General features: G+C 33.0%; 1 protein-coding gene across 5 annotated transcripts in view; it reads left to right on the top strand.

The window, feature by feature from the left end:
- Nucleotides 1-16,880, top strand: part of LOC135219819 (uncharacterized protein DDB_G0271670-like) — a 217,081-nt gene that overhangs the window by 34,089 nt on the left and 166,112 nt on the right. For 3 of the 5 annotated variants that reach the window (XM_064256907.1, XM_064256909.1, XM_064256908.1), the window contains exons 3-4: nt 11,883-12,029; nt 13,676-13,807. The exons of 1 other annotated variant lie outside the window; for it this stretch is intronic. In XM_064256907.1, coding sequence (XP_064112977.1) covers nt 11,883-12,029; nt 13,676-13,807 — 279 coding nt within the window. The remainder of the gene's footprint in view (nt 1-11,882; nt 12,030-13,675; nt 13,808-16,880) is intronic. One more of the 5 variants, XM_064256910.1, reaches the window with a different exon arrangement.

The raw sequence follows: 16,880 nt of genomic DNA, 5'->3' as shown, positions 1-16,880 counted from the left end.
TAGTTCCAAATTTCCATAATTTGATAATAGAACAATCCGCTTAAGGCCACCTGTAATACTTTCAGCACACACACACTTACACACGTGTGTGTGCGTTGAAAGTATCACCATTAAGGAAACGAGATAATAAGTCCCAGATGTTTGTTTTCAAACAGGATAAAGGACTTCCCTCTGTCACATTTTTTTTTCAAATAAGAGCCAGGGAGAGGGATCCTTCAACAGGATAAAGATTTCAGTTTCCAAGGAACAAATGTGAAACAGGTACTGGGTTTTACCTCACGCTTACGTATTAGGCTTATTTTTTACTGTAGATTCTGGAAGACTTGAAGCAAGTAGGTTTTTTTTCATTCGTAAGATAAATTATTATAAATTTTCAAGACATTTATGAATAATCTGTCTTTAAACAAGAAATAAAGGACAACCGAAATGATAAAGAAGAGTAAGAACTGCTTGCTATCCCTGGCAAAAATAATCGTCTTTTACAAGCGAATGCAGAGATAACATGGACAGCTATTGAAGTGAGTGACAGAATATCCCACAAAACAGCAGTATGAATGGTGCGTGCTTGAGGTGAGAATTGTTTGGCGAGATTCCGCAGCTCAGAAGTTTCCAGTAGTTTAGAAGATAGCATCGAAGGGATGATAGGATCACTTGTGGAAGATTTTAATTAGCTCATATTTTCAAGATGGGAATGCTAGTGAAACCGGTGGAAAGTGAAAAAGAAAAAAATCTGTTCTATTAACAATTTGGTTCTTTTAAAAAAAATCACAGCTGCATCTGCCAGACCTGAATGTCACTGGTTAATCCCCAGATTGCTGGACTGCTCCTAAAGCTTTTCACATTTCCTGCACATTAGTATCCTCGCTATCATTTGAATCATTTTATTGATGCTTGCAAAGACAGATTTTTTTATCACCTTTAGACTCCAGGATATTTCAATTGTCTCTAATAAGGGTTTGCAGATTTTAAATATTTACTCACAGTATAGGGTTCTTCTTTTCATGTGACATTAAGAATTAGGAATGGAGGCAGTAATGTCACAGTTATCCTTTACCAAGTGTATGTATATATATATATATATATATATATATATATATATATATATATATATATATATTATATATATAGATATGTCTTACCACTTCACCCACCATGATTCATATATACGTATACACATTTATACATTAGGATACAAATGTCCCTTAATATCTAATTTGCCCTACCTCGGAATTGATATATTTTTATATATGTTAACCGGAGGGGAATTTTTTAGTTGATAATAATTTCAAAGTGGGTTGATGCCGACTCCAAAACAATGAATACCTGAGCGCAACAGGGATTTGTAGGTAGAAGGTGGCTTTACTTTTACCTCTCGTGATAGCTGTGTGGGTAGAGCACTTCACTGTACGTCCTGATTTCTTGGTTCCTAGGTTTGGGCCTTTTAGCCGACGAAATTATGATTAACTAAAAATTCCCCTTTGGTTAACATATATGAAAATATATTAATTCCTAGGTAGAGTGAATTACATATTAAAGGACATTTGTAGCCTGATGTGTGCGACAAGACTCATAAATTGGCTATGTGCAACAAAAGCACTACACAGTTATCAAGGCCGAGTTGCGTTGGCCGAATCCAAAACAACGACTACCTGAGGGCAACAGTGATTAAAATTTTGTAGGTGAGAGGTGGCATTTACTTATACCTCTCTTGATAGCTGTGTGGGTAGAGCGCTTCGCTGTACATCCTAATTTCTTGGTTCCTAGGTTCGCACCTGTGAGCCAACAAAATTATTATCAATTAAAAAATTTCTCTTCGATTAACATATATGAAAATATATTATTTCTGAGGCAAAGCGAATTATATATTATAGGAATTTGTAGCCTAATGCAAATATATATATATATATATATAATATATATATATATATATATATATATATAGTATATATATATATATATATATATATATATATATATATATATATATATACACATACATATGTATATGTATATACACATTTGTAGCTCGATGTATGTACATGAATCACGGTGATGTGATTAAAATTCATAAAATGGCTATGTGCAGCAAACGTTCGACTTTGTAAACATGGCAGATGGATATCGATTCTAATTGCAAATACCTGAGTTTAACAGTGATTTGTAAGGTCGGAGTCTGTATCAACTTACACCTCACTTGTTGGCTGAGTCGATAATGTCTCTGGAGTCCTGAATTCTCCTTAGCTTTCTTGGCGCCTGTTCGAACCCACAGGAGGATGAAATTGTTATCAACTCAAAAATTCCCCTTCAGTTAACATATATGAAAATATATTAATTCTGAGGTAGAGTGCATTGGATATTAAAGGACCTTTGTAGCTTGATGTATGGTCATGAATTACGGTGATGTGATAAAAATTCATATATATATATATATATATATATATATATAATATATTATATATAGATATATATATATATCTATATATATATATAATATATATTATATATATATATTAACGAATAACTTGATCATGAAATATATATAATGTGATGCTATATATAAATAAAGGTAATACCATGGAGGAAAATGTAAAGACGAGAACTGCCGAGATCTTTCGGTCTTGACGATCTTTTACTTGTGTAAAGGGTTGTTAGGGCCAAAAGATCTCTGCAGTTCTTTTCTTCTCGTTTATGCCAACTAGAAGCAATAAATTTCGCTCAAAATTGAGTTAAATATGGCGAAATAAACTCGTATATTGCCATCAGCTGATTTCCAAACCAAAACATTTACCGCTATGTTAGTAATATTTCACAATGCAATAATGTGAGAAAAAAACAATATTATTGGTTTCAGTGAAGTAATCTATAACTTTTTAAAAGATTCATGAAAAAGTTGCATATTTACTGGAGCTCATATCTCAATTTTTTGCTCTTCTAGCAAAGCAAAAAATCGACTGAGTGACGACTCGTACATTGAAAAACTTGTATATTAATTCAATCATAGGTCAAGGTTCCACTATATATATATGTATATATATATATATATATATATATATATATATATGAATTTACTATATATTTATCTTAGCCAGAATAGCTTGCACCCAAAGTGAATGATAATACATTAAGGCTTCTGTGTACCAGAACCCCCGTGAATAGTTGGAACCCCTATTAAAATGCTTAAAACCTCCTATGTTGGTAGTTAAAACTCAAGAAAAAGCCACTGAAAATTTTTATACATTTTTTTAAATAGTTTTATCACAAAAAGTGTATTTTATGATGAAATTTATAAAAAAAACCAGGAATTTGTGGATATTGCTCATAGAAAAATACCACGAAGAGGTGAATTTCCCGTGAATAATGTGGGGAAATGTTCCAGAGAGAAACCTGCAAATCCGGAGAACGCGAATACGGGGGAAGTCCACTGTACATACATATGTATAATTGAATCACGAAAATTGGGAACATGATGAATATATAAGTAAAGGTAGAATCCACAAAGGAAAGTGGAACAATGGAGTGTGCAGCAAGATCTTTCGACTCGAGGGAATTTACTTAGCAGACTGCTAAGGAAAGGACCTTGAGTCAAAAGATCTTGCAGCACATAACATTGTTTCACTTTTCTTTGTCACTTTACATCATGGCTTCTACCTTTACATACAGTGCCCACAAAAAAAAACCCTACATATTTACTGCATAAAAAATCTAGACTTGAGAAAATTTGTATAGTTTTCACTTGCGTCCCCGCCATAAGAAAAGTGAGTGGGGCTTACCTTCACTTGGTGCAATTTTCTCAGACTTACTCCTCTGGTCTGCCAAGTCTACAGCCTTCAGTGAGCCATCCACACTCATTGAGGAAGAAATTAATTTATGTGAATGTTGAATGCTACCATTTTCACTTTAACACGAACTTTGCTGCCCTATAACTTTATTGCAAATGGTCAGAATGGGTCAAACTAATCTTTAAATGGAAAAGAAGAGGTGTGCCCTCACCCTATTAGAACAAGGCATGTCTAATATGCGTAGCCACAGACCTGAAAGTCACTAGAATGGCACTTTACAACCTCAGGAAAACTGCTGCATATAGGCCCCCTGCACTGCATCACCCAGAAAACCTGGCTCCTGGGCCCCAAAGTAGGCGTCTGTTCGTATTGACATGATTAAGAAGAGAGAAGTACTAGCAAAGCCTTCCATAACTGTCATAGCCATCAAGAACAAGCACCCTGAATTCCTGAAGGACTACTCACTACTGCCTGCAGAAGGACCTCAAAACGCTTAGTTGTCTTGCCGCCAAGAAGCCCTAGCTAGCTGTAGCAATGAAGGAGGAATGGCTTAATTTCTGTAATGTATACAAGCACTGGACCTCTGGGCAGTGGCAGAAAGTGATGTTTAGTGATTAAATTGCGTTCAGGTTGGTCAGGGGTGGCTCCAGCATCGTCCGTCATTTGAGTAATGTGTCTTGTTATGAACCCCGGTACTCGGTGAAAACAGTGAAGCACCCTGGTAGTGTTGAGGTTTGGGGTGCTTTTAGTGGAAATAAGGGCACTGGTAGAATGTGCTTTCTTCCTAAGAATGTAACATTGAATGGCAGGAATTATATTGAAGTTTTGAATTACTATCACATGGTGATGTCAGATAATCATGAGTGTGACTTTTTTTATTTATGATGGTGCCCCTGCTCACAGGGCAAAAGTTCTGAAAAAGTTCTATGTGGACAACAATATCAGTGTTTTAGAGTGTCCAGACAATTCCCCAGACATGAATCCGATCGAGAATGTCTGGAATAAAATGAGAAATGAAATAGAGAAAAACCAACCAACCAATATCCAGGACTTGAAGGAGGCACTGAGGAAGCTTTGGATCATTATGGATGCCTGGTTTGTGCTGAATGTTAATTAGGGATTTCCCCAATGTATTCAGATAAGTTAAGACGAAAGGTTTGAAGGGTTCTTATATTTGTGTGATTTCTCTTGAATTATCCATGTGAGAGATTATGATTTTGTTTGTGAATTTTCTCTTTTCTTTGTTTTCTTTTGGTTTGTAAAAAATGCTCTTTGCTTTATGTATGGCTTTTTCTATTATATCTTTGGGGTATTTTGACAAGATAAGTTGATTTCTGATTGTTTCAAGTTCTTTGTTAAGAAAACCTGGGGATTAAATTCTCAGAGCTCTAAGAAATAAGTTACCTGCTATGCCGAGTTTAACTGAAATGTCATGATAGCTGTAAAAATGTTCTTATGAAAGTGAGAATGTCGCTCTCCTGAAGACAATGAATTCGTAGTTGTTATTAGTTCTCATGAATAAGACATCTAAAAAGGGGATTTGGTTAGTGTTTTCCCATTCTACTTTAAATTTTATGCTTGGGACCAACAAATTTAATTTATGAAGAAAGACATCATAATCGCTCTACTTGCTTTCCCAATATGTTAAGATATCGTCTACATAACGAAGCCATCATATCTGCAGGTTTGATAGGTTTCATATTTACTGCTTCGAAATACTCCATATATAAGTTTGTATACTCTCCATGCTGCAACCAGATTTTGTTAAAAGGAAAAGACGTTATTAGTGACGCAGAGCTTTACTACAAGTTGCATTATTTTATTCAGTTCTATGGGGAAGTGGTCAGCAAATGGCTCAAGTTTATTTCTGAGGAACATTAATACATATTTTTATGGATACTTTTGTGAAAAGGGAGTACCCGTCCAGGCCGAGAAGTTTTACTTTATGTACGGGGATTTTTGTCAACCTAAATTTGTTGCAAAAGTCCTCTGTATGTTTTATATAACTAGGGGAAAAAGTTCCTAAAAAGGGGATAGTAACTCGGCTTACCATTTTGAAATTGTAGTTAAAAGCTCCAGCACACAAGATTATGGAACGGAAGGGGATGTTATCCTTGTGAGTCTTGGGGAGGTCATAGAAATAAGGTAATTTGGGATTGATTACTTAAACTTTTTCCAATTTTTCTATATTTTTCTTACTTTTACAAATTTTTCTGATTTTTCTGAAGAAATCTATTGGGACATTATGGCTCTGCACTAATAACATCTTTTCCTTTGGTAATAACTTTTACTGTCAAATATTCGGTTGCAGTATGGAGAGTCCGCTTAGTCCTGTGTTAGCAAACTTATATATGGAGTATTTCGAAACAGTAATTTTAAACCCTATCAAACCTGCAGATATGATTTGGCTTCATTATGTAGATGACATTTAAAAAACTGGAAGAGCGAGTGGAGTGTTTTGATGTCCTTCTACAAAGATTAAATTCCTTGGTCCTAAGCATAAAATTTAAATGGAAAAACAATAACAAAATTCCCTTTTTGATGTTTTAATCATCAGAACTAATAACAACTACAAATTTGCTGTCTTCAGGAAAGCTCACATACATTTTTACAGCTATCATGGTATTTACAACTATCATGATATTTCAGTTAAACTCAGCATAACAAGTAACTTATTTCTTAGAGCCCTGAGAATTTGCTCCCCAGATTGTCTTAAAGTACTTGAAACAATCCGAAATCAACTTATTTTGTTAAGATACCCCCAGCGTATAATAGAAAAAGCCATGCATAAGCAAAGAACATTTTTTACAAACCCACAGAAAACAAAGAAATGGAAAAATTCATAAACAAAATCATAATCCCTCACGTTGATAATTTACGAGCGATCACACAAACCTTAGACCACTCCAACCCTTTCTTCTTCACTTATCTGAATACATTGGGAACCCTTAATTAACATTCAGCAGAAACCAGTTTCTAAAGACGTAGGGATTGTGATAAGTCATACTATGGATTCACAGTAAAATCTCTCTCAGAAAGATTAACTCAACAGAAGCGCTCGGTTAGATATGGACAAGATAGTTTGGCAATTTTCTCTCATGTAAATAACACGAACTATATCATGGATTGGTACTAATCCCAAATTTCATACAAAAGCAGCTGTTGATACAAATGTCAGATGGTAGATTCTTCTCTGATAGAACCATAAGATAATAACATCAACCTTTCCAATGGAGCGTGGGACTCTTGACCATATAGAGAATATCTTACTTAACCCTCACAGTCCAGGCTAATAATATACACTAATGCATATACCCATGACCGGGCTAAATTTAAGGATGGGCAGTTTAAAAGAAAAAAGAAAAAATTCATCAATGGAAAAAGGAAGATATGTATATTCACATGGTATAAGAAAAAAAGTTCTTTAAAAATATATGTATCTTGCACGGAAAGTTGTAAGTAAATATTTCCCACCCCTTGCGGGCCTCTTCCCTATGACAGTCGTAAAAAATATGCTAATTTTACAAAGTTATAAGCGTTATTTATAGTATTTTTAAATTTTATTTTGTCACGTTTAAATTACAGCTGAAACAGTATTATGAAAAATAAGAAATAATTACGATGCATCCTTGGATGGGAAATTGTGACAACATTCCCCCTTATTACCTCGAGCAAGACTGAGTGCTCCTCAGCTCACAGTGAGTTGCCAATAGTGATATATGGAACTAGGAACTTTTTCAGACAAAATTCATTCAAACTGTTTGCCGCCAAATCTTGATCGTATATTTACAATAACCATCCACTGCCCTAAAGCTGTATATGATCATATATATACGATACCCGAGCTGTGGGGTTAAGGCAACTGTGAAGTAGATTAAGACAATTAACAGAGCCAACGTCGGATTAGTGGTGACCCTAGACATCATCTAAGGCATATCTCCCACTATATATTTCGCCAATGTAACTTCTGTCATTCACTACTTGATAAGGGTGGGAGTCAGTCCACCGAAATATAGTCCTTAGCTTCAAACCAGTGTTTTAATGGGCCTTTTATACTTGAGATATATAATACACACACACATAGTATATATATATATATATATATATATATATATATTATATATATATATATTATGACTGGTAAAAAGATATAGATATATATATATATATATATATATATTATATATATATATATATATAACATACATAATTAATTATTAATATATTATATAATATTTATATATATAAGATATATATATATATATATATAATGGTATTATTAATATTATATATATATATAATAATCTATATATATATTATATATTTATATAATATATATTATTAAATTATTATATAATATTATAGTATATATATATATATATTAATATAATTATTTATATAATATATATATATATATAATATTATATATAATATAAATAATAAAAATGCCAAAACATAGAAAGTAAGTAGTATTATATTTTAGAGACTGCTGAAGAGAGACCGCAGTCTCTTAAATATACTACTTACTTTCTGTATTTTGGCATTTTTATGGGTTCCTTTTATTATTATCATTATTATTATTGTTATTATATTATATATATATATATATATATATATATGTATATATATATATATATATATATATATATATATATATATATATATATATATATATATATATATATATATATACACACACACACACACAGGGTGTAACACGAGTTTATGCAAATATTTCGAGAAATGAAAGAACGGTCAATCTGAACAGGAAATGTTCTATAGACATTCATTTTAAGGCTTCATTTGTCGGCGAGGCAAATTTTAAATAACAGTTATCATTAAATAGCCAAGTAAGATGGCGTGCACGGCTATAGGATAACTATGTTGGTCCATTAAGCATGGACAGACAGGTGTTTACATCGTTCCTTCGGCCCTAGTTTTACCCACATTTTATCCTTTTACTTAACCTCCATTCTCACTTCTTTTTTTCAGTCTTGCTATCCAACCTCGCTAACTATCATGCACTCCTTAGTAAAACTATCAAGTTTTCTCCAGTTCCTCTTGTATATCCTTGTTGTTTATATTTCCTTTATTTTCTGGATCGCTTTTATCTTACTGTCCAACCACTCCAACTCCTCTTTTCACTGTCTGATGAACTGAATGGTCAAAAGTATCTGGATGCTTGGCTTGACAACCTAAATTTCAAAAGATCAATCAAGTAAACATGAATGTCCGTGGCAAATAGTTAATTCTGTTGTATCGTTATTCAAGAGGACATTGTTGTTGTGGGCTTGCTACTTAAAAATGCAAGAGGTTTTGCTGGCTAATAGGCATCTAAATCATACAGCTGTAACAGTAGTTTCATGATGTGATATTTCAGAGATTTATCTCTTTTCAATATATTTGGATCTAAAAATTTAGTTCTTTTCATAAATTTCATAACTGCCCTCCCCAAATAAACATTTTAAAAAACTCCAAGAAAAGCTGGCAAAATGGTGAGTGTGTAGTATTGAATAAAGTGATATGGTTTTATTTATACTATAGGAATTTGTGACGAGGTACATAAACAGTCTTCTGTGTATGTACTGGGGTAAGTAAGGCAGTGCAAAATCAGGCAAGGTGATTCAATCATGATGGATTGATTACATTCCTTCTATTTCATGACTGAAAACTTGGTAAAACTCCAGATATGACGTGGTGTAGTTTTTTTTTTTTATCAGAATAGGACAAGCTCTTTTATATGTTATCAGAAATGATCAGAGAGAGCTGCAGTGTGTGGTGGTAGGTGGGGGAGCTGGAAGGGGAGAGACTTTTTAGAGTCAATGTTGCATGTGCACCAAAGAAGTATTGTTGGATGGAGCCATAATAGTAAGTACTATATTAAAATGCATTGTAAGAGAAGTCCTTTCAGTAAGCTGTAGGAGTTTCATTAATGTATTTTTACACACACACACACATATATATACATACAATCATATATATATATATATATATATATATATATATCTATGTATATATATATATATATATATATATTATATATATATGTATATGATATGTGTATGTATTATATATATATATGATATATATATATATATATATATATAATGTATATATACATATATATAGTATATATATATATATATATATATTATATATATATGTATATGTATATATATTTACTTATATATTACGTATATATATACATATATATATATATATATATATATATATATATAATAATATATATAGATATATCTATATATATATATGTATATATATATAATATATATACGTATATAATATATACGTGGTATATATAATATATTATATATATATTCTTATATATACATATGTATATATATATATATATATATATATATATATATATATATATATATTCAATCAGATGAGAGCATTAAAAAGGGTCCAGGAATCCACCAAACATAGTGAAGAATATTTTATTATGGAACGTTCCATACGGCTTCAGAGTACATCTTCAGCCTGTAATTATAAATTGTGACCATTTAGTTAATGGTAAAATAATACATTAAGACTAAAATATCAAGATAATAAGTTGATTAAAAACCTTAGCGAACATTTAAAACAAACAATAGACTAAAACTTTAAGAAATATGTTAATTAAAATTTACAGAAACATTTAAAACAAATAATGAGAGGACAAGTACAAATACCCTAAGTAGTACAAGTAGAGAAGGGAATGATTTGAAAACACAGTTCGGCCCAGATCTCAGTTATGCTAAATACAACATGGCAGCAGCCGCGTTTGCATTTAGAGAAGGAACCAGTCGTTTGATGTATAATGACTCAAGTGTCGTTAAGTAATTGTTGGGAGTGCTGTCAACGATTGAGAAATGTGTTTTGTCAATATTAATTTTACATATTTTGGCGTGGTTACGGATATTGGATAATTCTTGGTTTGTTATCCTTTGTCCTGTTCTGTAGCTAACACCTAAGTGACTGGAATATCTCACTTTTAGTAACCGTTTGGTCGATCCGACGTAAATACCAGGACAACCCAGACAATTAAATTTATAAATGACGTCGGATCTCATGAACGGTGGTAGTTTTTCTGTGTGTAAAAATGTGCCAATTTTACACACAAAGAAAAACTACCACCGTTCATGAGATCCGACGTCATTTATAAATTTAATTGTCTGGGTTGTCCTGGTATTTACGTCGGATCGACCAAACGGTTACTAAAAGTGAGATATTCCAGTCACTTAGGTGTTAGCTACAGAACAGGACAAAGGATAACAAACCAAGAATTATCCAATATCCGTAACCACGCCAAAATATGTAAAATTAATATTGATAAAACACATTTCTCAATCGTTGACAGCACTCCCAACAATTACTTAACGACACTTGAGTCATTATACATCAAACGACTGGTTCCTTCTCTAAATGCAAACGCGGCTGCTGCCATGTTGTATTTAGCATAACTGAGATCTGGGCCGAACTGTGTTTTCAAATCATTCCCTTCTCTACTTGTACTACTTAGGGTATTTGTACTTGTCCTCTCATTATTTGTTTTAAATGTTTCTGTAAATTTTAATTAACATATTTCTTAAGTTTTAGTCTATTGTTTGTTTTAAATGTTCTCTAAGGTTTTTAATTAATTTATTATCTTGATATTTTAGTCTTAATGTATTATTTTACTATTAATTAAATTGTCACAATTTATAATTACAGGCTGAAGATGTACTCTGAAGCAGTATGAAACGTTCCATAATAAAATATTCTTCACTGTTTGGTGGATTCCTGGACCCTTTTATACTATATATATATATATATATATATATATATATATATATATATATATATATATATATATATATATATATATATATATATATATATATATATATATATATATATATATATATATATATACATATATATACATATATATATTATATATATATATATATATATATATATATATATATATAATTACATATTGTTTTACAGGAAATGGACCGTCAAACTCAAATTCCACTTCTACATAACTCTGTGTGTCTTGCAATATCATATGTTTTATATGTATTATGTATTGCTTAATAACTTTTGGTTTTACAGGAACTGGAACATCAAACACCACTTCTACTGCAGCTGCAAATACAACATCCTCAAACACAACCACGTCAAATACCACCTCGTCAAACACAACCTCGTCAAACACAACATCCTCAAACGTAACTGCATCAAACACAACTTCAACAAACAGTACGGGTTTATATGTAGTATACATTTTACTATTGTATTAGTTTCTTAAAACCACAGGTAGGTAATTCAGGGGGTACTTTCAGTGGCTCAACAAAGCTAGTACAGGCGGTCCTCGGTTAACGGCAGGGTTCTGTTCCTGGCCGCTGCCGCCTAGCGATTTTAAAGTCTACGGCCGCCGCACACCTTCTTTCGGAGCACTACACTGCTTAACAGCGCCTTAGACCAGTCAACGGCGCCGTAATCTAGCGATCACACATCAAGTAAAATGTTATTTATGCAGTAGTACTATAGCATTTACTGTGCAGTACTACTGTACAGTACATTATAGTACTTTTGTAAATACTGTAAAGGGAAGAAAGCCTACCTTTGTCATATTTACGTACAGAAATAAAATTACCCTATATGTACTACATATGTACATTTTCATATACATTTAAACATGAAAACTTGAACATTTATAAATCGAGAGATCGATCGCTAAATTTGCACTTTTTTCTATGTATATATATATATATATATATATATATATATATTATATATATATATATCATATATATATATATATATATATATATATATAATATATCATATCTAATAAAAGGAGCCCATAAAAACACCAAAATGTAGAGAGAAAAGTACTATATTTCAGAGACTGCTGTCTCTCTCTTCAGGTATATGAATGAGAAAAGTTTACAGAAAAGGTGGTATTTATACCAAGAGATTCGTCCACAAGTAAGCCAATTTAGGTCACCCCCGCTGATAATCTTCCTTTAATCTTCTTAAGCGTTGGTTGAATGAACACTGCGTCGACGATGTCGGATGTCCAATTCCCTTTTGAGATGTTCATTACCTGCTTCTCTTTTATTAAGGCCGATTCCATCATTTGACTCTTGTACCGGCAGTTGCTGCTATAAATTACACGTGACATATTCCAGTTTATTCTATGGTTATGTTCATTTATATGATTGAAAATAGCCGAGTTCTGTTGTCCATACCTAACTGACCGTTTGTGTTGTATTAATCTCTGGGGAAGTGATTTACCTGTAAATCCGATGTAAGATAGAATAAACTGGAATATGTCACGTGTAATTTATAGCAGCAACTGCCGGTACAAGAGTCAAATGATGGAATCGGCCTTAATAAAAGAGAAGCAGGTAATGAACATCTCAAAAGGGAATTGGACATCCGACATCGTCGACGCAGTGTTCATTCAACCAACGCTTAAGAAGATTAAAGGAAGATTATCAGCGGGGGTGACCTAAATTGGCTTACTTGTGGACGAATCTCTTGGTATAAATACCACCTTTTCTGTAAACTTTTCTCATTCATATACCTGAAGAGAGAGACAGCAGTCTCTGAAATATAGTACTTTTTCTCTCTACATTTTGGTGTTTTTATGGGCTCCTTTTATTAGATGGAATTCTGTTGTTACAGAACACTTTTACCAGTCATATATATATATATATATATATATATATATATATATATATATATATATATATATATATATATATATATATATTTATGTATTGTTTTACAGGAAATGGAATGTCAAACTCAAGCTCCACTTCAACATAACTGTGTGTCTTGCAATATCATATGTTTTATAAGTATTATATATTGCTTAATAACTTTTGGTTTTACAGGAACTGGAACATCAAACACCACTTCTACTGCAGCTGCAAATACAACATCCTCAAACACAACCACGTCAAATACCACCTCGTCAAACACAACATCCGCAAACGTAACTGCATCAAACACAACTTCAACAAACAGTACGGGTTTATATGTAGTATACATTTTACTATTGTATTAGTTTCTTAAAACCACAGGTAGGTAATTCAGGGGATACTTAATATATATTGTACATGTTTCCGAAAGAGGGCCACACTATACAAAAATCAAATTAACAATAAATCCATATCAGTGTGTATCTATATACGTATACTTTAAAAATATCACATCTGGAAATGAGAAAACAAACTGAGGTGCACAGTGAAACAAGTGAAATTAAATTCTATCTACATTTAAAAAAAAACAGAAACTATCTTTATGAAACACTACTAATAATGTCTTTAGCAACAATACGTAGGACATAATTTTTATGAATTAGGCATAGGGATGATGAGGGTTGCAGTACCATTGATCTTGAGCTGTTGCTAGACCTCCCCAAAGCACCAGGCTCTGATTGCATAAAAAAGGCATAATTGGGATTAAGGTCCAGAATTCTGTGTATGTGAGTTAAATGGAAATAATATAGTCCATTCCTTGAAGAACAAGTATGTTGGTGAATTTCATCTCATTATGTGACATCAAGGTGAAGGCACATTTCTCTGGAATGTTTAGCTTTTTTCTTTCTTTCTTTTTATTTTGTTAAAGGTTTAACTTTGTTTCCAAGGAAGAAACTCTTCAAGAGGTGAACCGGTATATGGTGCAAATGCCTAACTGTAACCTAGAACTTGAAACTATGATAAATTATCGGGTTCATCATCCATAACTCTAAGCTCTGAGGGTGGAGTCCTTTGACTGTGGGATCTTTATATCTAGAGGAGATGACCTGTGCGATCAGTGGCTGGTGAACTTGTAGACATTTCATAGATTAAGAATGAGGCATCCCTGTCTTTAAGAAGACATTTGCAGGACTGTTTTCTCTCTTTGGACCAGGGTGGGTAATTTGTACTAAAATCGTGCATTAGCATTTGTTCTTTAACCAAAAGAATACCAAATTCAGTGTAAAGAGAGAAGGAAATAAGAAGGAAAATGCTAGATAGAATGAATAAAAAAGTGACACAAAGTGAAATGGAATGAAATAAAATGTGAACCCTTCTGACCAACCAAGGGCTCATGCAGTTGACATGGAGAAGAATATATTTGTGTGGATGTGCTGTGACATGTCAAGCTTCTAAGTTGGAATACTGCCATAAGAGTGTTTATCTCTTATTTAAACACAGATTTAGTCTCAGATACACAAATCTGCACCTCCCCCTGACTCTTTATGTCACTATAAATGAAACATTTTTAGAACATGTGTTAATTTGCATGTTATTTACCCCACAATTGGTGATCACAAAGTTGTCCTGTATCTCAAGGGCAGGGTGAACCAGAGTGTTGACAGTACTAAGGTTCCATACTTTATGATTTATTCAGCAAATTGAGAAACATAAAAGCTATTACACAGCAAAAGAAACACAAAAGCAAACATCAAAATTGCACTCACCCTAGAATAATGGTACAGTATACAAATGGAATATTAATTCTCGTATGTGGAAAATGAGGAATTATGCTTACTTGAGTCTCACATGGAAATTCATACTCATTCAAAGTGGCAAAGAAAAGAGATTCTTGACATGTCTCACCAAAGCAGTTAAAGGCAGTACTTATAGTGTGACCATTAACACGTACTTGAGTTCAAAAACTACAAATAATTACACCTATAACTCCCTTAGGGTAAAATGTCAGTGTACATGACACTCTCTTCTAAAGAATACTCCAAAGCACTGAAGCATTATAATTAGAATTAGCTTAGAATGCTGAATTATACAATTCACATAGGATTGAATGTAATTACAAAATGAACATATTTCACATAAAAGATTTCAAAACCTAGAATATGTGCTTAAGATATATATCTCCCATGGGATTAACATAAATGCAAAATAAATTGCAGTTCTTTTACTACGCAGTCAAAATGAAAATTGTCAGAACCATAAATTCCTGGACAAGGCCTAATTCCCTCAAGGTTACTGCTATATGACCATGGAATTCTATCTCCCTTTGGAAAAAATTACACTTTACAAATTGAGTTTCAACCCATTGTACTTCAGTACTTATGGTACTTTATTCAAATTCATTTTATGTTTGTTTATATCCTCCCTGTTCCCAATGATTAACAACAAGACTGATGTCATTACTCTGAAAAAACCAGTGTCCTTATTGGCGTGCAGTCCTCTGATTTGATTACACTTTGACAATCCATAGCATACCTTCAGGATGTAACTAGCAAAATCACTATCATCCTTGCAGGAACTACCTTGCTTCCCTCAGGGTAGCTGAAATTGCACTTCAACTGTTACTGTTCAGACTTACCACAGTACAGTGGACCCCCGTATTCATGTTCTCGACATTTGCGGACTCACGTATTCGCAGATTTCTCTGTGGACCATATCTACCCATTGTTTACGGGAAATTTGCATACAGCACTGTGGTATTTTTCTATGAGAAATATCCACAAATTACTGTATTTTCATATCAATTTCATGATTAAATGCACTTTTTGCAATAAAACTTTTGAAAAAACCCAGTAGTAAAAGCATGTTTAGTGAGTTTTTTTGAGTTTGAACTATAACAAAATAGGCAGTTGCAAGAGTTTTTAGACGGGTTCTAAGTATTACCGGATCTATTTGCAGAGGGGTTTGGAACACATCCTCGCGAATACAGGGGTCCACTGCACTTACGGCATTTCCTGCATATTGTCTTATGGGGATCTACTCACTGCCAAAAAACATCTTTATTGAGGGCAAGGTTGCCCTGGCTATTCACCCCAAAATCTCGATTGAAGCATATTATCAGAACAACAACACCCTTGATTCCCAGGGAAGGCACAGTAAAAAGGTTTTGAACAATTGTTTTGTATCCTACCTTAATATGCTGTAATGTCTAACTGGGAGCCACTCACCCTAGTATTTAGGAGAGTGAGCATTTTTTCTTGCCCAACATGTAATCTGGACTAACAATAAGTCTAACTTGTCAGGGGCAAAGAGAGAGGAGGCTGGTCCATGCTTCCTACTTGCTTAACACCCATATGTCCACCCATGCCATCAGCTGTCTTTGCCAGAATCTTTCTTCTTG

Source organism: Macrobrachium nipponense, chromosome 1 (genome assembly GCF_015104395.2).
Source record: "Macrobrachium nipponense isolate FS-2020 chromosome 1, ASM1510439v2, whole genome shotgun sequence".
Lineage (NCBI taxonomy): Eukaryota > Metazoa > Arthropoda > Malacostraca > Decapoda > Palaemonidae > Macrobrachium > Macrobrachium nipponense.
Note: the sequence above shows the minus strand (reverse complement) of the source record. Positions and strands in the feature narration are given on the sequence as shown.